Source organism: Salmo salar, chromosome ssa16 (assembly GCF_905237065.1).
Source record: "Salmo salar chromosome ssa16, Ssal_v3.1, whole genome shotgun sequence".
NCBI lineage: Eukaryota > Metazoa > Chordata > Actinopteri > Salmoniformes > Salmonidae > Salmo > Salmo salar.
In genome coordinates this window covers 58,180,168-58,200,553 of record NC_059457.1, presented here as the reverse complement: position 1 = coordinate 58,200,553, position 20,386 = coordinate 58,180,168, and the positions used below count along the sequence as shown (strand labels likewise).

At 44.6% G+C, this 20,386-nt stretch overlaps 1 protein-coding gene across 4 annotated transcripts in view; it reads left to right on the top strand.

The window, feature by feature from the left end:
- Window positions 1-20,386, top strand: part of tmem131 (transmembrane protein 131) — a 178,634-nt gene that overhangs the window by 14,663 nt on the left and 143,585 nt on the right. For 3 of the 4 annotated variants that reach the window (XM_045697497.1, XM_045697495.1, XM_045697494.1), the window contains exon 4: window positions 17,219-17,287. The exons of the other annotated variant lie outside the window; for it this stretch is intronic. In XM_045697497.1, the coding sequence (XP_045553453.1) occupies window positions 17,219-17,287 (69 nt within the window). The remainder of the gene's footprint in view (window positions 1-17,218; window positions 17,288-20,386) is intronic. 4 annotated transcript variants of the gene reach the window in all.

Below are 20,386 nucleotides of genomic sequence, written 5' to 3'. Positions count from 1 at the left end.
AGAGTTGTATGGCATTGAAGCTCGTTTGGAGGTTTTTTAACACAGTGTCCAAAGAAGGGCCAGAAGTATACAGAATGTTGTCGTCTGCGTAGAGGTGGATCAGAGAATCACCAGCAGCAAGAGCGACATCAGTGATGTATACAGAGAAGAGAGTCGGCCCGAGAATTGAACCCTGTGGCACCCCCATAGAGACTGCCAGAGGTCCAGACAGCAGGCCCTCCGATTTGACACACTGAACTCTATCTGAGAAGTAGTTGGTGAACCAGGCGAGGCAGTCATTTGAGAAACCAAGGCTATTGAGTCTGCCGATAAGAATGTGGTGATTGACAGCGTCGAAAGCCTTGGCCAGGTCGATGAATACGGCTGCACAGTATTGTCTCTTATCGATGGCGGTTATGATATCGTTTAGGACCTTGAGCGTGGCTGAGGTGCACCCATGACCAGCTCGGAAACCAGATTGCGTAGCGGAGAAGGTGCAGTGGGATTCGAAATGGTTGGTGATCTGTTTGTTAATTTGGCTTTCGAAGACCTTAGAAAGGCAGGGTAGGATAGATATAGGTCTGTAGTTTGGGTCTAGAGTGTCTCCCCCTTTGAAGAGGGGGACGACCGTGGCACCTTTCCAATCTTTGGGGATCTCAGACGATACGAAAGAGAGGTTGAACAGTCTAGTAATAGGGATTGCAACAATTTCGGCTGATAATTTTAGGAAGAGAGGGTCCAGATTGTCTAGTCATGCTGATTTGTAGGGGTCCAGATTTTGCAGCTCTTTCAGAACATCAGCTATCTGGATTTGGGTGAAGGAGAAATGGGGGAGTCTTGGGCAAGTTGCTGTGGGGGGTGCAGGGCTGTTGACCAGGGGTAGCCAGGTGGAAATTATGGCCAGCCGTAAAAAAAATGCTTATTGAAATTCTCAATTATTGTGGAGCTTCAGTGCAGTGGGCAGCTGGGTGGAGGTGCTCTTATTCTCCATGGACTTTACAGTGTCCCAGAACTTTTTGGAGTTTGTGCTGCAGGATGCAAATTTCTATTTGAAAAAGCTAGCCTTTGCTTTCCTAACTGCCTGTGTATATTGGTTCCTAACTTCCCTGAAAAGTTGCATATCGCGGGGGCTATTCAATGCTAATGCAGTACGCCACAGGATGTTTTTGTGCTGGTCAAGGTCAGTCAGGTCTGGAGTGAACCAAGGGCTATATCTGTTCCTGGTTCTACATTTTTTGAATGGGGCATGCTTATTTAAGATGGTGAAGAAAGCAATTTTAAAGAATAACCAGGCATCTTTTACTGACGGAATGAGGTCAATATCCTTCCAGGATACCCGGGCCAGGTCGATTAGAAAGGCCTGCTCGCTGAAGTGTTTTAGGGAGCTTTTGACAGTGATGAGGGGTGATCGTTTGACCGCAGATCCATTACGGACGCAAGCAATGAGGCAGTGATCACCGAGATCCTGTTTGAAGACAGCGGAGTTGTATTTGGAGGGCAGGTTGGTTAGGATGATATCTATGAGGGTGCCCATGGTTACGGATTTGGGGTTGTACCTCGTGGGTTCATTGATCATTTGTGTGAGATTGAGAGCATCAAGCTTAGATTGTAGGACTGCCGGGGTGTTAAGCATGTCCCAGTTTAGGTCACCTAACAGTACGAGCTCTGAAGATAGCTGGCGGGCAAGCAATTCACATATGGTGTCCAGGGCACAGCTGTTGGGCAGTAAGTCCATAGCAAGTTTCTGACTTGTTATTATATATATTTATTTATATTTATATATGTATAATAGACTTGTTTCTGGAAAGGTGGATTTTTAAAAGTAGAAGCTCAAATCGTTTGGGCACAGACCTGGATATTAAGACAGAACTCTGTTATAGTTAGGGATGGATATTTGATATGATTCAGATACGGCTAGGACAACCGGTTTGGCAGAGTGTGCTAAAGCAGTGAATAAAACAAACTTAGGGAAGAGGCTTTTAATGTTAACACGGTTGCAGAAGTCAACAAATGAGAGCGCCTGGGGAATGGGAGTGGAGCTAGGCACTGCAGGGCCTGGATTAACCTCCACATCACCAGAGGAGGAGTAGGATAAGGGTACGGCTAAGGGCTATAAGAACTGGCCGTCTTGTACGTTTGGAACAGGGAGTAAAAGGAGCACGTTTCTGGGCGCGGTAGAATAGCTTCAAGGTATAATGTACAAACAAAGGTATGGTGTGAATACAGTGGAGGTAAACCTAGGCAATGAGCGACGACGAGAGAGATATTGTCTCTAGAGACATCAATTAAACCAGGTGAGGTCACCGCATGTGTGGGAGGTGGAACGAGGGTTAGCTGAGGCATATTGAGCAGGGCTGGAGATCTCTACAGTGAAATAAGACAATCACTAACCAAAGGGCATATTGACATTAGGGAGTGGCATGCGTAGCAGAGTGATCATAGGGTCCAATGAGTAGCTGGATGGGCTGGAGACACTGCGATTCAGACAGCTAGCGCGCCGGGGCTAGCAGGCTAGAAGAAGGGCCTTAGAGGGACGTTGCGACGGAAGAAGTCTGTTGTAGCCCCCTTGTGCGGTTACGTCGGCAGACCAGTTGTGATGGATCGGCAGGGGTTCGTGTAGTAAAAGGGTCCAGGCCAATTGGCAAAATAGGTATAGTAGCCCAAGGAGTGGCTGATGAACCTCTTCCGCTAGCCGGGAAATGGGCCTAGCATAGGCTAGCTCCAGGCTAATTGGTGCTTGCTTCGGGACAGGGACGTTAGCCAGGAGAAGCCAATCGGATAGCAGCTAGCTAGCTGCGATAATCCAGGTGAAGAGGTTCAGAGCTTGCGGTAGGAATCTGGAGAAAAAGGAGTCCGATAAGCTCTGGGTTGAATCACGCTGTGCAGACTGGCAGGAGTTGTCCGGGCTAAAGGTTAGCTGATGACCGCTAGCAGTGGCTAGCTGACTAATAGCTAGTAGCTAGTTAGCTGGCTAGCTCCTGTTGGGGGTTCCGGTTTTAAGTAAAGAAAATAGCAGATCCATACCACGTTGGGTGAGGCGGGTTGAAGGAGAGTATGTTGAAACTGGGGTTAAGAAAAATATAAAAAATATATTTGAAGAAAAAAATATATAAAAAGATATATAAAAATATATATTTTTTTTTTCCCAAAGATATATATTTTTTTAATATATTTTTCTTACGGGACATGGGACACGACAAGACAAAGATAAAAGACGCCTGACTGCTACGCCATCTTGGAGAGGAAAGTCTGGCATTCTCTCAACCAGCTTCATGAGGAATGCTTTTCCAACAGTCTTGAAGGAGTTCCCACATATGCTGAGCACATGTTGGCTGCTTTTCCTTCACTCTGCGGTCCAACTCATCCCAAACCATCTCAATTGGGTTCAGGTCGGGTGATTGGGGAGGCCAGGTCATCTGATGCCGCACTCCATCACTCTCCTTGGTCAAATAGCCCTTATACAGCCTTGGATGTGTGTTGAGTCATTGTCCTGTTGAAAAACAAATGATAGTCCCACTAAGCGCAAACCAGATGGGATGGCATATCACTGCAGAATGCTGTGGTAGCCATGCTGGTTAAGTGTGCCTTGAATTCTAAATACATCAGACAGTGTCACCAGCAGAGCACCATCACACCTCCTCCTCCATGCTTCACGGTGGGAACCACACATGCGGAGATCATCCGTTCACCTACTCTGCATCTCACAAAGACACGGCGGTTGGACACAACCACAACACTCATCAGACCAAAGGACAGATTTCCACCAGTCTAATGTCCATTGCTCGTGTTTCTTGGCCCAAGCAAGTCTCTTCTTATTGGTGTCCATTGGTAGTGGTTTCCTGCCAGCAATTCAACCATGAAGGCCTGATTCACACAGTCTCCTCTGAACAGTTGATGTTGAGATGTGTCTGTTACTTGAACTCTGTGAAGCATCTAGTTGGGCTACAATCTGAGGTGCAGTTAACTCCAATGACCTTAACCTCTGCAGCAGAGGTAACTCTGGGTCTTCCTTTCCTGTGGTGGCGCTCATGAGAGCCAGTTTCATCAAAGTTCTTGAAATTTTCTGCATTGACTAACCTTCATGTCTTAAAGTAATGATGAGCTGTTTTCTCTTTGGTTATTTGAGCTGTTTTTGCCATATTGTGGACTTTGTCATTTACCAAATAGGGCTATCTTCTGTATACCACCTCTACCATGTCACAACACAAGCTGATTTGCTGAAACGCAAACAGAAGGAAAGAAATTCCTTAAATTAACTTAAGGCTCGTCCCCTTTTTTTCAATTTTCGCCCAAAATGACATACCCAAATCTAACTGCCTGTAGCTCAGGCCCTGAAGCAAGGATATGCATATTATTGGTACCATTTCAAAGGAAACACTTTGAAGTTTTTGGAAATGTGAAAGGAATGTAGGAGAATATAACACATTAGATCTGGTAAAAGATAATACAAAGAAAAAAAACCAACTGTCTTTTTGTATTTTTTTTGTAACATTTTTGAAAAGCAAGAGAAAGGCACTAATGTATTATTCCAGACCAGTTGCAATTTAGATTTTGGCCAGTAGATGGCAGCAGTGTATGCTCACAGTTTTAGACTGATCCAATGAACCATTGCATTTCTGTTCAAAGTGCTCTATCAAGACTGCCCAAATGTGCCTAATTTGTTTATTAATAACTTTTCATGTTCAAAACTGTGCACTCTCTCCTCAAACAATAGCATGGTATTATTTCACTGTAATAGCTACTGTAAATTGGACAGTGCAGTTAGATTAACAAGAATTGAAGCTTTCTGCCAATATCACGTCTACGTTCTTGTTACTTACAACCTCATGCGAATCGCATTAGCCTACGTTAGCTCAACCGTCCCGCAGGGGACCCACCAATCCTGAAGAAGTTTTAACAAGGCACACCTGTTAATTTAAATGCATTCCAGGTGACTACCTCATGAAGCTGGTTGAGAGAATGCCAAGAGTGTGCAAAGATATCATCAAGGAAAAGGGTGGCTACATTGAAGAACCTCAAATACATGTTGATTTGTTTAACACTTCTTTTTGGTTACTACATGGTTCCGTATGTGTTATTTCATAGTTTTGATGTCTTCACCATTATTCTACAACATAGAAAATACTAATAATAAAGAAAAACCTTTGAGTGTCAAAACATCTGACTGGTACTGTATGCGTGGGAAAGGTCAGTGTGTTGTGAGCAGTGTGGAGTGAGATTGCGTCATCTGTTGGGCCGGTGTGCGAATTGGAGTGGGTCTAGGGTTTCCGGGATGATGGTGTTGAAATGAGTCATGACCAGCCTTTCTAAGCACTTCATGGCTACAGACGTGAGTGCTACGGGGCTGTAGTCATTTAGGCAGGTTACCTTCACTTTCTTGGGCACAGGGACTATGGTGGTCTGCTTGAAACATGTAGGTATTACAGACTGGGTCAGGGAGAGGTTGAAAATGTCATTGAAGACACTTGCCAGTTGGTCAGCACATGCTCTGAGTACACAAATCAAATCACATTTATTTATATAGCCCTTCTTACATCAGCTGATATCTCAAAGTGCTGTACAGAAACCCAGCCTAAAACCCCCAAACAGCAAGCAATGCAGGTGTAGAAGCACGGTGGCTAGGAAAAACTCCCTAGAAAGGCCAAAATCTAGGAAGAAACCTAGAGAGGAACCAGGCTATGAGGGGTGGCCAGTCCTCTTCTGGCTGTGCCGGGTGGAGATTATAACAGAACATGGCCAAGATGTTCAAATGTTCATAAATGACCAGCATGGTCAAATAATAATAATAATCACAGTTGTCGAGGGTGCAACAAGTCAGCACCTCAGGAGTAAATGTCAGTTGGCTTTTCATAGCCGATCATTGAGAGTATATCTACCGCTCCTGCTGTCTCTAGAGAGTTGAAAACAGCAGGTCTGGGACAGGTAGCACGTCCGGTGAACAGATCAGGGTTCCATAGGCAGAACAGTTGAAACTGGAGCAGCAGCACGGCCAGGTGGACTGGGGACAGCAAGGAGTCATCATGTCAGGTAGTCCTAAGGCATGGTCCTAGGGCTCAGGTCCTCCGAGAAAGAGAGAATTAGAGAGAGCATACTTAAATTCACCCAGGACACTGGATAAGACAGGAGAAATACTCCAGATATAACAGACTGACCCTAGCCCCGCGACACATAAACTACTGCAGCATAAATACTGGAGGCTGAGACAGGAGGGGTCAGGAGACACTGTGGCCCCATCCGACGATACCCCCGGACAGGGCCAAACAGGAAGAATATAACCCCACCCACTTTGCCAAAGCACAGCCCCCACACCACTAGAGGGATATCTTCAACCACCTCCTGGTAATCCGTCTGGCAGCGCAGCCTTGTGAATTTTTACTTGTTTAAAGCTCTTGCTCACATCGGCTACGGAAAGCGTGATCACACTGTCGTCAAGAACAACTGGGACTATTTCTCAACCAATCAATAGACACCTAAGTGTCTTCCTGTGATTGGCTAGCCTGTGTAGCGTGTTTTAAACTTCTGGTAGAAGCTCCCTCAGGACTGACACGCCAAAGAAATATCAGCCTTGGAGAGAAGCACCAGATTGAACTTCACTCAACTTTCTAGAGTTTTCGTCCCCTTTAGTTAACACTATCAATGTTTCCCTTTACTGTGGAAATTGTGATCGAATCAATGCAATATTAGCTACTTTCAATGCAACATACTGGGGGCGATAAAAGAACTATGCAAGCGATTTTGTTGTGGACAGAACGCATCGGAGTAGGATTCTATTGCATTGACACACACGACTCAGCCCGTATAACCAATCAGATCTGCAGTAAAAGATATGCAATTGGACCATTGCCATATATGGCTCTGTGCCATTCATTGTGAACTGGACTGTGTTTACAGCATGAGTGGTCATGAGTAGATGTGCTTGTTTTGAGATCAAAGTGAGAGCTACATGTAGCCATGTGTGTACGTTTGTTCATATCCGTTGCTAGTTAGTGAGTTATTAGCTCAGTTATGGATCATTTGTAGTCAGCAAAGTGGTTGCTTCCACAAGAGCACATTTCTAGCCATCTTTGAAAAGCCAGTCAGGTAAAGAGCTTTTTGTTGTTGTCTTAAAGGGGCAGTGTTGTATTTTGAGACAGGCTTGAATAAGCTAAGTAGCCAATAGGCAGAGGGTAGCATGATTTGTCTGATTCTCTGTAATAATGTTATGAAATAATGAAGCAGTTTCTTGCATCAAACATTCAGTCACTTCCTTGTCTGAAGGACAAGTGGATAAACAGGTTAATGTCAAACCCTGCATGTTGTTTTCAAAAGTCTCATGGAATGTAGCCCTACATTGAACACCACCCATTGGCTGCTACTGTAGTCTGAATGATAGAACAGCTATTTCCATGTTAAAATATTATGGGATGCATTTCCCCCCCCATTGTTTCTGATGGCAGACTACTCTGGTTGGCCTACATTATGATCAAATAGCCACAGTAGTCCACTTTGTCACTGTTTAAAACTAACTTAAAGTGGGTACAGCCTCAGTGTTCACAGTAAAACTGTAACTTAAAGCAGGTACAGCCTCAGTGTTCACAGTAAAACTGTAACTTAAAGCAGGTACAGCCTCAGTGTTCACAGTAAAACTGTAACTTAAAGCAGGTACAGCCTCAGTGTTCACAGTAAAACTGTAACTTAAAGCGGGTACAGCCTCAGTGTTCACAGTAAAACTGTAACTTAAAGCAGGTACAGCCTCAGTGTTCACAGTAAAACTGTAACTTAAAGCGGGTACAGCCTCAGTGTTCACAGTAAACGCTTAGTGCCAGATAGAACATGATGGCGCATTGCCAGTAGGGCGTATCTTTTTAACATCAACAGTAGAAGTCACTAGAACTGCCAGATGTGCAAAGTATAGAATTTGGAAATATGTTTTCTCAGAAGTAGGTCGACTCAAGTTTTATAATGTTCATGATTTAATGCAGCTTAAATAACACAGTTCATATGTTGGTAGCGTGATGTAATTTGTTAATGTACACGGTGCTTGCTTGTAACCCCTCCCTTTTATATTGATCATGCACTGTCATACACACAGTCTATTTAGTCCTGTAGTCGATTAGATTTTACTGTATGTTGATCTGTAGTGTTTCTTAGACCCATCCCAACCTACTGTTAGCAGCAGCATTGAGGCTATTAACACTTCTGTTTCATTAAACGGTCTGATGATTTTAATATAGAAGATCTGCTCTTTTATAAATCATAAAATAGCCTGCTTACTTTAGCCCAGATGGTCTTGTTGCTGCTCTCGCTGCGAGACCGGGGGGCCGCTGCTCTCGCTGCGAGACCGCTCTCGCTTGTTCTCCTCCAACCCCCTGTCCTGTATCTATCTCTCTGGTCTTGTGCTCCCTGTCCTATATCTTTCTCTCTGGTCCTCCAACCCCCTGTCCTATATCTATCTCTCTGGTCTTGTGCTCCTCCAATCCCCCCTGTCCTATATCTATCTCTCTGGTCTTGTGCTCCTCCAATCCCCCCTGTCCTATATCTATCTCTCTGGTCTTGTGCTCCTCCAATCCCCCCTGTCCTATATCTATCTCTCTGGTCTTGTGCTCCTCCAATCCCCCCTGTCCTATATCTATCTCTCTGGTCTTGTGCTCCTCCAATCCCCCTGTCCTATATCTTTCTCTCTGGTCCTCCAACCCCCTGTCCTATATCTATCTCTCTGGTCTTGTGCTCCTCCAATCCCCCCTGTCCTATATCTATCTCTCTGGTCTTGTGCTCCTCCAATCCCCCTGTCCTATATCTATCTCTCTGGTCTTGTGCTCCTCCAATCCCCCTGTCCTATATCTATCTCTCTGGTCTTGTGCTCCTCCAATCCCCCTGTCCTATATCTATCTCTCTGGTCTTGTGCTCCTCCAATCCCCCTGTGCTATATCTATCTCTCTGGTCTTGTGCTCCTCCAATCCCCCCTGTCCTATATCTATCTCTCTGGTCTTGTGCTCCTCCAATCCCCCCTGTCCTATATCTATCTCTCTGGTCTTGTGCTCCTCCAATCCCCCTGTCCTATATCTATCTCTCTGGTCTTGTGCTCCTCCAATCCCCCCTGTCCTGTATCTATCTCTCTGGTCTTGTGCTCCTCCAATCCCCCTGTCCTATATCTTTCTCTCTGGTCCTCCAACCCCCTGTCCTGTATCTATCTCTCTGGTCTTGTGCTCCTCCAATCCCCCCTGTCCTGTATCTATCTCTCTGGTCTTGTGCTCCTCCAATCCCCCTGTCCTATATCTTTCTCTCTGGTCCTCCAACCCCCTGTCCTGTATCTATCTCTCTGGTCTTGTGCTCCTCCAATCCCCCCTGTCCTATATCTATCTCTCTGGTCTTGTGCTCCTCCAATCCCCCCTGTCCTATATCTATCTCTCTGGTCTTGTGCTCCTCCAATCCCCCCTGTCCTGTATCTATCTCTCTGGTCTTGTGCTCCTCCAATCCCCCCTGTCCTGTATCTATCTCTCTGGTCTTGTGCTCCTCCAATCCCCCCTGTCCTATATCTATCTCTCTGGTCTTGTGCTCCTCCAATCCCCCTGTCCTATATCTATCTCTCTGGTCTTGTGCTCCTCCAATCCCCCTGTCCTATATCTATCTCTCTGGTCTTGTGCTCCTCCAATCCCCCCTGTCCTGTATCTATCTCTCTGGTCTTGTGCTCCTCCAATCCCCCTGTCCTATATCTTTCTCTCTGGTCCTCCAACCCCCTGTCCTGTATCTATCTCTCTGGTCTTGTGCTCCTCCAATCCCCCCTGTCCTGTATCTATCTCTCTGGTCTTGTGCTCCTCCAATCACCCTGTCCTATATCTTTCTCTCTGGTCCTCCAACCCCCTGTCCTGTATCTATCTCTCTGGTCTTGTGCTCCTCCAATCCCCCCTGTCCTATATCTATCTCTCTGGTCTTGTGCTCCTCCAATCCCCCCTGTCCTATATCTATCTCTCTGGTCTTGTGCTCCTCCAATCCCCCCTGTCCTGTATCTATCTCTCTGGTCTTGTGCTCCTCCAATCCCCCCTGTCCTGTATCTATCTCTCTGGTCTTGTGCTCCTCCAATCCCCCCTGTCCTATATCTATCTCTCTGGTCTTGTGCTCCTCCAATCCCCCTGTCCTTTATCTATCTCTCTGGTCTTGTGCTCCTCCAATCCCCCTGTCCTATATCTATCTCTCTGGTCTTGTGCTCCTCCAATCCCCCCTGTCCTATATCTATCTCTCTGGTCTTGTGCTCCTCCAATCCCCCTGTCCTATATCTATCTCTCTGGTCTTGTGCTCCTCCAATCCCCCTGTCCTATATCTATCTCTCTGGTCTTGTGCTCCTCCAATCCCCCCTGTCCTGTATCTATCTCTCTGGTCTTGTGCTCCTCCAATCCCCCCTGTCCTGTATCTATCTCTCTGGTCTTGTGCTCCTCCAATCCCCACTGTCCTGTATCTATCTCTCTGGTCTTGTGCTCCTCCAATCCCCCCTGTCCTATATCTATCTCTCTGGTCTTGTGCTCCTCCAATCCCCCTGTCCTTTATCTATCTCTCTGGTCTTGTGCTCCTCCAATCCCCCTGTCCTATATCTATCTCTCTGGTCTTGTGCTCCTCCAATCCCCCCTGTCCTATATCTATCTCTCTGGTCTTGTGCTCCTCCAATCCCCCTGTCCTATATCTATCTCTCTGGTCTTGTGCTCCTCCAATCCCCCTGTCCTGTATCTATCTCTCTGGTCTTGTGCTCCTCCAATCCCCCCTGTCCTGTATCTATCTCTCTGGTCTTGTGCTCCTCCAATCCCCCCTGTCCTATATCTTTCTCTCTGGTCCTCCAACCCCCTGTCCTGTATCTATCTCTCTGGTCTTGTGCTCCTCCAATCCCCCCTGTCCTGTATCTATCTCTCTGGTCTTGTGCTCCTCCAATCCCCCTGTCCTATATCTTTCTCTCTGGTCCTCCAACCCCCTGTCCTGTATCTATCTCTCTGGTCTTGTGCTCCTCCAATCCCCCTGTCCTATATCTATCTCTCTGGTCTTGTGCTCCTCCAATCCCCCTGTCCTATATCTATCTCTCTGGTCTTGTGCTCCTCCAATCCCCCCTGTCCTGTATCTATCTCTCTGGTCTTGTGCTCCTCCAATCCCCCTGTCCTGTATCTATCTCTCTGGTCTTGTGCTCCTCCAATCCCCACTGTCCTGTATCTATCTCTCTGGTCTTGTGCTCCTCCAATCCCCCCTGTCCTATATCTATCTCTCTGGTCTTGTGCTCCTCCAATCCCCCTGTCCTTTATCTATCTCTCTGGTCTTGTGCTCCTCCAATCCCCCTGTCCTATATCTATCTCTCTGGTCTTGTGCTCCTCCAATCCCCCCTGTCCTGTATCTATCTCTCTGGTCTTGTGCTCCTCCAATCCCCCCTGTCCTGTATCTATCTCTCTGGTCTTGTGCTCCTCCAATCCCCCTGTCCTATATCTTTCTCTCTGGTCCTCCAACCCCCTGTCCTGTATCTATCTCTCTGGTCTTGTGCTCCTCCAATCCCCCCTGTCCTGTATCTATCTCTCTGGTCTTGTGCTCCTCCAATCCCCCTGTCCTATATCTTTCTCTCTGGTCCTCCAACCCCCTGTCCTGTATCTATCTCTCTGGTCTTGTGCTCCTCCAATCCCCCCTGTCCTATATCTATCTCTCTGGTCTTGTGCTCCCTGTCCTGTATCTATCTCTCTGGTCTTGTTCTCCTCCAATCCCCTGTCCTGTATCTATCTCTCTGGTCTTGTTCTCCTCCAATCCCCCCTGTCCTGTATCTATCTCTCTGGTCTTGTGCTCCTCCAATCCCCCCTGTCCTATATCTATCTCTCTGGTCTTGTGCTCCCTGTCCTATATCTTTCTCTCTGGTCCTCCAACCCCCTGTCCTATATCTATCTCTCTGGTCCTCCAACCCCCTGTCCTATATCTTTCTCTCTGGTCCTCCAACCCCCTGTCCTATATCTATCTCTCTGGTCTTGTTCTCCTCCAACCCCCTGTCCTATATCTATCTCTCTGGTCCTCCAACCCCCTGTCCTATATCTTTCTCTCTGGTCCTCCAACCCCCTGTCCTATATCTATCTCTCTGGTCTTGTGCTCCTCCAATCCCCCCTGTCCTGTATCTATCTCTCTGGTCCTCCAACCCCCTGTCCTATATCTATCTCTCTGGTCTTGTTCTCCTCCAATCCCCTGTCCTGTATCTATCTCTCTGGTCTTGTGCTCTGAAGTATTTTCAGACTTTTTTTTTCAGTGCTGAGAATTCATAGGTAACTCATCACACTACCTTGAGTTCCTGTCCATGCTGTGTGGTTTTTTTGGCCTGTTGTCGTTAGTATTTGATCACTTGTTAATATTGTTAGCAGGGTGTTTTGCAGTCTGGTGGTGGTTTGCTGTGCACTGAGTAGTAAGTCTAGTTTTTTGTTTCAGGGAAGTGTTTAGTAGGGCCTCTCTCTCTCTTATAACCATCCTATTAAATTACTGTCATAAATCCTCAGGTAGGTGGTGATTGGTTTGAAAAGTTCAAGTCAGTTTTTCCTCTTTTCCGTATCTACCGAAATCATTTCCTCAGTGTTAACGGCTGTCGTAGAGAGGGGTCCAAAGCGCAGCGTGTTGAGTGCTCATGATGAATATTTATTATTTACTCAGAACACTAAAGAAAAAATAACAAAGAGGAAAAACAAAAGCGCACAGTTCTGTCAGGTACATAAACTAAACAGAAGACAACTACCCACAAACACAGGTGGGGAAAAAAAAACCCTACTTAAGTATGATCTCCAATTAGAGACAACGAGGACCAGCTGCCTCTAATTGGAGATCATCCCAAAAAAAACAACAACATAGAAATAGAAAACTAGAACCTAAACATAGAACTGCAAAACACAAAACACGCCCTGACCTACTCTACCATAGAAAATAACATCTTACTATGGTGAGGACGTGACAGGAACAGAGGTGTTGATGAATGACTGCGACAGGTAGTCATCTGTCCACAGTAGGATGTAATTATACCCGAGTTCATTGAGGTTTGTCTGTTATTAAGAAAAGCACAAACGCTGGCTGCAGTTATTGTCCCAGTTCCATTGATTTCAATACAGTATCGATGTGAGGGATTCATTTGCACGCGCCATTGATTACAGTAGAACAAGTTAATCAATTCCAGTGTGGAGTGACCGCTTGGTAAATACTGGCGCATGTGTACTTTTACAAGGTACTAATTTAGCAGAATACTAGTAATAGAAACCCGTGTGTGTGTGTGTGTGTGTGTGTAGGGAGTAACTTTTATGTATTGATCTTCAACATATTGATTATGAATCTGGACAGTTAAAACCGGTGTTTTTGAGACACGGCCATCAATCAAAAATGTATCATTTTTCAATCTATGTTTTAGGAATATAAATCAAATCAAATTGTATTTAGAAAGGCCTTCTTACATCATCTGATATCTCAAAGTGCTGTACAGAAACCCAGCCTAAAACCCCCCCAAACAGCAAGTAATACAGGTGTAGAAACACGGAATAGTTATTTTTAACATTTATTTTTAAACCGGATTATACTTTAAGGTAAAAACTACTGAATGAACCCTAACCTTTAAATAAAGGTTAAAAAAATAAATATATAATAATAATAAAAAAGTGCTATGATTTATTAATTTCGATGATATTAGTGAAATCGTGAAAATATGTTTGTCCTGGCAACCACACTACAGCCAGTGGTAGAGGACAGAGTTTAGGTCAGGCTACAGTGGACTAACTAACTAGCTTTAACTCTAACTAGCGAGTACACTTGCTGACATTGGCCTAATGATCAAATCAAACTTTATTTGTTACATGTGCCGAATACAACAACTGTAGACCTTACAGTGAAATGCTGAATACAACAGGTGTAGTAGACCTCACAGTGAAATGCTGAATACAACAGGTGTAGTAGACCTCACAGTGAAATGCTGAATACAACAGGTGTAGTAGACCTCACAGTGAAATGCTGAATACAACAGGTGTAGTAGACCTTACAGTGAAATGCTGAATACAACAGGTGTAGTAGACCTCACAGTGAAATGCTGAATACAACAGGTGTAGTAGACCTCCCAGTGAAATGCTGAATACAACAGGTGTAGTAGACCTCACAGTGAAATGCTGAATACAACAGGTGTAGTAGACCTTACAGTGAAATGCTGAATACAACAGGTGTAGTAGACCTCACAGTGAAATGCTGAATACAACAGGTGTAGTAGACCTCACAGTGAAATGCTGAATACAACAGGTGTAGTAGACCTCACAGTGAAATGCTGAATACAACAGGTGTAGTAGACCTCACAGTGAAATACTGACTTACAAGCCCTTAACCAACAATGCAGTTCAAGAAGAGTTTAAAAAAATATTTACCAAATAAACTAAATTAAAAAAGGATAAAAAGTAACACAATAAAATAACAATAACATGACTATAGGGGGTACAGGTACCGAGTCAATGTGGAGGCTATATACAGGGGGTACAGGTACCGAGTCAATGTGGAGGCTATATACAGGGGGTACAGGTACCGAGTCAATGTGGAGGCTATATACAGGGGGTACAGGTACCGAGTCAATGTGGAGGCTATATACAGGGGGTACCGGTACAGAGTCAATGTGGAGGCTATATACAGGGGGTACCGGTACAGAGTCAATGTGGAGGCTATATACAGGGGGTACCGGTACAGAGTCAATGTGGAGGCTATATACAGGGGGTACCGGTACAGAGTCAATGTGGAGGCTATATACAGGGGGTACCGGTACAGAGTCAATGTGGAGGCTATATACAGGGGGTACCGGTACAGAGTCAATGTGGAGGCTATATACAGGGGGGTACCGGTACCGAGTCAATGTGGAGGCTATATACAGGGGGTACAGGTACCGAGTCAATGTGGAGGCTATATACAGGGGGTACCGGTACAGAGTCAATGTGGAGGCTATATACAGGGGGTTCCGGTACAGAGTCAATGTGGAGGCTATATACAGGGTGTAACGGTACAGAGTCAATGTGGAGGCTATATACAGGGGTACAGGTACCGAGTCAATGTGGAGGCTATATACAGGGGGTACAGGTACCGAGTCAATGTGGAGGCTATATACAGGGGGTACCGGTACAGAGTCAATGTGGAGGCTATATACAGGGGGTACCGGTACAGAGTCAATGTGGAGGCTATATACAGGGGGTACCGGTACAGAGTCAATGTGGAGGCTATATACAGGGGGTACCGGTACAGAGTCAATGTGGAGGCTATATACAGGGGGTACCGGTACAGAGTCAATGTGGAGGCTATATACAGGGGTGTACGGTACAGAGTCAATGTGGAGGCTATATACAGGGGGTACCGGTACAGAGTCAATGTGGAGGCTATATACAGGGGGTACCGGTACAGAGTCAATGTGGAGGCTATATACAGGGGGTACCGGTACAGAGTCAATGTGGAGGCTATATACAGGGGGTACCGGTACAGAGTCAATGTGGAGGCTATATACAGGGGGTACCGGCACAGAGTCAATGTGGAGGCTATATACAGGGGGTACCGGTACAGAGTCAATGTGGAGGCTATATACAGGGGGTACCGGTACAGAGTCAATGTGGAGGCTATATACAGGGGGTACCGGTACAGAGTCAATGTGGAGGCTATATACAGGGTATTACGGTACAGAGTCAATGTGGAGGCTATATACAGAGTATTACGGTACAGAGTCAATGTGGAGGCTATATACAGGGGGTACCGGTACAGAGTCAATGTGGAGGCTATATACAGGGGGTACCGTTACAGAGTCAATGTGGAGGCTATATACAGGGGGTACCGGTACAGAGTCAATGTGGAGGCTATATACAGGGTGTTACGGTACAGAGTCAATGTGGAGGCTATATACAGGGTATTACGGTACAGAGTCAATGTGGAGGCTATATACAGGGTGTTACGGTACAGAGTCAATGTGGAGGCTATATACAGGGGGTACCGGTACAGAGTCAATATGGAGGCTATATACAGGGGGTACCGGTACAGAGTCAACGTGGAGGCTATATACAGGGTGTTACGGTACAGAGTCAATGTGGAGGCTATATACAGGGTGTTACGGTGCAGAGTCAATGTGGAGGCTATATACAGGGTGTTACGGTACAGAGTCAATGTGGAGGCTATATACAGGGTATTACGGTACAGAGTCAATGTGGAGGCTATATGTTGGTAGGGGTGAAGTGACTGCATAGATAAGAAACAGTGAGTAGCAGCAGTGTTCAAAACGAGCGTGGGGCACAATGTAATAGTCCGGTGGCCATTTTATAAATTGTTCATCAGTCGTATGGCTTTGGGGTAGAATCATGTTCGGGAGCCTTTTTGGTCCTAGACTTGGTGCTCCGGTACCCCTTGCCGTGCAGTAGCAGAGAGAACAGTCCATTGACTTGGGTGACTGAAGTCTCTGTGACAATATTATGGGCTTTCCTCTAATGTTGTTATGCTAAACAAGATAACTTACATGGCTGGCTAGCTAGACAGCTAACCACCACATATAGTGACAATAAAGAGAAAGTAATGGGATGTTTTTGTAGGCATTAACCCTGCCATAGTTAGTTGGATAAAGCCTATGAGGAAAATGAATGGTATTTTTGGAAGGGTTTTTACAATCAGGGGTTTCTCTCTGCTAGTCTGTGACAACCAATCAGGGGCTTCTCTCGGCCAGTCTGTGACAACCAATCAGGGGCTTCTCTCGGCCAGTCTGTGACAACCAATCAGGGGCTTCTCTCGGCCAGTCTGTGACAACCAATCAGGGGCTTCTCTCGGCCAGTCTGTGACAACCAATCAGGGGCTTCTCTCTGCTAGTCTGTGACAACCAATCCAGGGGCTTCTCTCTGCCAGTCTGTGACAACCAATCAGGGGCTTCTCTCTGCCCAGAGCCCGGTAGAAGTGTTGTTTATCTTTGGGAGAAACAGGAAGTGATGTCTCTCTGTGTGTTGTACGTTTCACTTTAGTTTGAGAAGCATTGAACCTGAACAGCACTCTGTCCTCCTGTCTCACTGTCCTCCTGTCTCACTGTCCTCCTGTCTCACTGTCCTCCTCCTGTCTCACTGTCCTCCTCCTGTCTCACTGTCCTCCTCCTGTCTCACTGTCCTCCTCCTGTCTCACTGTCGTCCTCCTGTCTCACTGTCCTCCTCCTGTCTCACTGTCGTCCTCCTCCTGTCTCACTGTCCTCCTCCTGTCTCACTGTACTCTTCCTGTCTCACTGTCGTCCTCCTGTCTCCTCCAGTGCATCCCCACATCCAGGGAACAGCAGATCTATACTCTTCCAGCCTCCAATTCTGGACTTCCATGAACAGTAAGTACCTTCCCTTCCCTTCCCTTCCTCCCACTAGTCTTCCCTTCCCTTCCCTTCCTCCCACTAGTCTTCCCTTCCCTCCCCTTCCCTCCCCTTCCCTTCCCTTCCCTTCCCTTCCCTTCCCTTCCCTTCCCTTCCCTTCCCTTCCCTTCCCTTCCCTTCCCTTCCTCCCACTAGTCTTCCCTTCCCTTCCCTTCCCTCCCCCTTCCCTTCCCTTCCCTTCCCTTCCCTTCCTCCCACTAGTCTTCCCTTCCCTTCCCTTCCCTTCCCTTCCCTTCCCTTCCCTTCCTCCCACTAGTCTTCCCTTCCCTTCCTCCCACTAGTCTTCCCTTCCCTTCCCTTCCCTTCCCTCCCTTCCCTTCCCTCCCCTAGTCTTCCCTTCCCTCCCTCCCCTCCTCCCTCCCTCCCTCCCTCCCTCCCTTCCTCCCCTACTCCCTTCCCTCCTCCCGCTTCCCTCCCTCCCTCCCTCCCTCCCTCCCTCCCTCCCTCCCTCCCCTAGTAGTGTTGGTGTATTTCTCTCTCATCAGCTAGTCTTCTTTTACAGTTTCATAATAACTGAGTCTGATTGAAGCCAAACAATAGAACGTGTCTAAACCCTCGTCTCGGTTGAACGGGCCGTCCTCGTCCGTCTCTGTCGGACGGGCCGTCCTCGTCCGTCTCTGTCGGACGGGCCGTCCTCGTCCGTCTCTGTCGGACGGGCCGTCCTCGTCCGTCTCTGTCGGACGGGCCGTCCTCGTCCGTCTCTGTCGGACGGGCCGTCCTCGTCCGTCTCTGTCGGACGGGCCGTCCTCGTCCGTCTCTGTCGGACGGGCCGTCCTCGTCTCTGTTGAACAGGGCACAGCCTTCTATAAATATGTTTGATTACCAGTCAGATATACAGGCAGTGGTAACGGGGTGTGTGTGTGTGTGTGTGTGGGCAGAGAGCATTCCACACTGACAATGGAAGCAGACTCAGTGACCTCATGTTTTGTTGCCCTGCCCTCCTCGAAACATGCCTTACTCACCTCATCAAACACCCAATCTACCTACCTCATCCCCATATTGTTTTTATTTACTTCTCTGTTCTTTTACACACCAGTATCTCTACTTACACATCATCATCTGCTCATCTATCACTCCAGTGTTAATCTGCTATATTGTAATTACTTCGCTACTATGGCCTATTTATTGCCTTACGTCCTCACGCCATTTGCACACACTGTATATAGACTTTCTTTATTTCTATTGTGTTATTGACTGTATGTTTGTTTACTCCATGTGTAACTCTGTGTTGTTGTTTCTGTCGAACTGCTTTGCTTTATCTTGGCCATGTCCCAGTTGTAAATGAGAACTTGTTCTCAACTGGCCTACCTGGTTAAATAAAGGGTCAGGGTTATATATATAATATATAAATACCTGGTTAAATAAAGGGTTATATATATATAATATATAAATACCTGGTTAAATAAAGGGTTATATATATAATATATAAATACCTGGTTAAATAAAGGGTTATATATATAATATATAAATACCTGGTTAAATAAAGGGTTATATATATAATATATAAATACCTGGTTAAATAAAGGGTCAGGGTTATATATATAATATATAAATACCTGGTTAAATAAAGGGTTATATATATAAATACCTGGTTAAATAAAGGGTTATATATATAATATATAAATACCTGGTTAAATAAAGGGTTAGGGTTATATATATAATATAATATATAAATACCTGGTTAAATAAAGGGTTATATATATATATAATATATAAATACCTGGTTAAATAAAGGGTTATATATATAATATATAAATACCTGGTTAAATAAAGGGTTATATATATAATATATAAATACCTGGTTAAATAAAGGGTCAGGGTTATATATATAATATATAAATACCTGGTTAAATAAAGGGTTATATATATAAATACCTGGTTAAATAAAGGGTTATATATATAATATATAAATACCTGGTTAAATAAAGGGTTAGGGTTATATATATAATATAATATATAAATACCTGGTTAAATAAAGGGTTATATATATATATAATATATAAATACCTGGTTAAATAAAGGGTTATATATATAATATATAAATACCTGGTTAAATAAAGGGTTATATATATAATATATAAATACCTGGTTAAATAAAGGGTTAGGGTTATATATATAATATATAAATACCTGGTTAAATAAAGGGTTATATATATAATATATAAATACCTGGTTAAATAAAGGGTTATATATATAATATATAAATACCTGGTTAAATAAAGGGTTATATATATATATATATATATATATATATATATATATATATATATATATATATATATATATACCTGGTTAAATAAAGGGTTATATATATATATATATATAAATACCTGGTTAAATAAAGGGTTATATATATAATATATAAATACCTGGTTAAATAAAGGGTCAGGGTTATATATATATAATATATAAATACCTGGTTAAATAAAGGTGAAAGAATAGCAATGACGTGCTGAAATAACGGAGGGGTGACCCCCCCCTCCTTCCCTCCTTCCCTTCTCTGTGACAGTGATTCATTATATGACAGGTTTCCCTGTCCTTCTCTGTGATGACGAGGCGAGTTGGGAATGTTTAGAGGAAAGGGGATACCTAGTCAGTTGGAATGTATCTTCCGCATTCAACTCAACCGCTGTGAATCAGAGGAGGGCTGACGTAATCGACACCCACGTCTTCGGTGCCCGGAGTTGAGTTAGGGATTTTTTATTTATGTATTTCACCTTTATTTAACCAGGTATTTATATACATAACCCTAACCCTTTATTTAACCAGGTATTTATATATTATATATATATAACCCTTTATTTAACCAGGTATTTATATATTATATATATATATAACCCTTTATTTAACCAGGTATTTATATATTATATATATAACCCTTTATTTAACCAGGTATTTATATATTATATATATATAACCCTTTATTTAACCAGGTATTTATATATTATATATATATATAACCCTTTATTTAACCAGGTAGGCCAGTTCAGAACAAGTTCTCATTTACAACTGCGACCTGGTCAAGATAAAGCAAAGCAGTTCGACAACATACAAAAA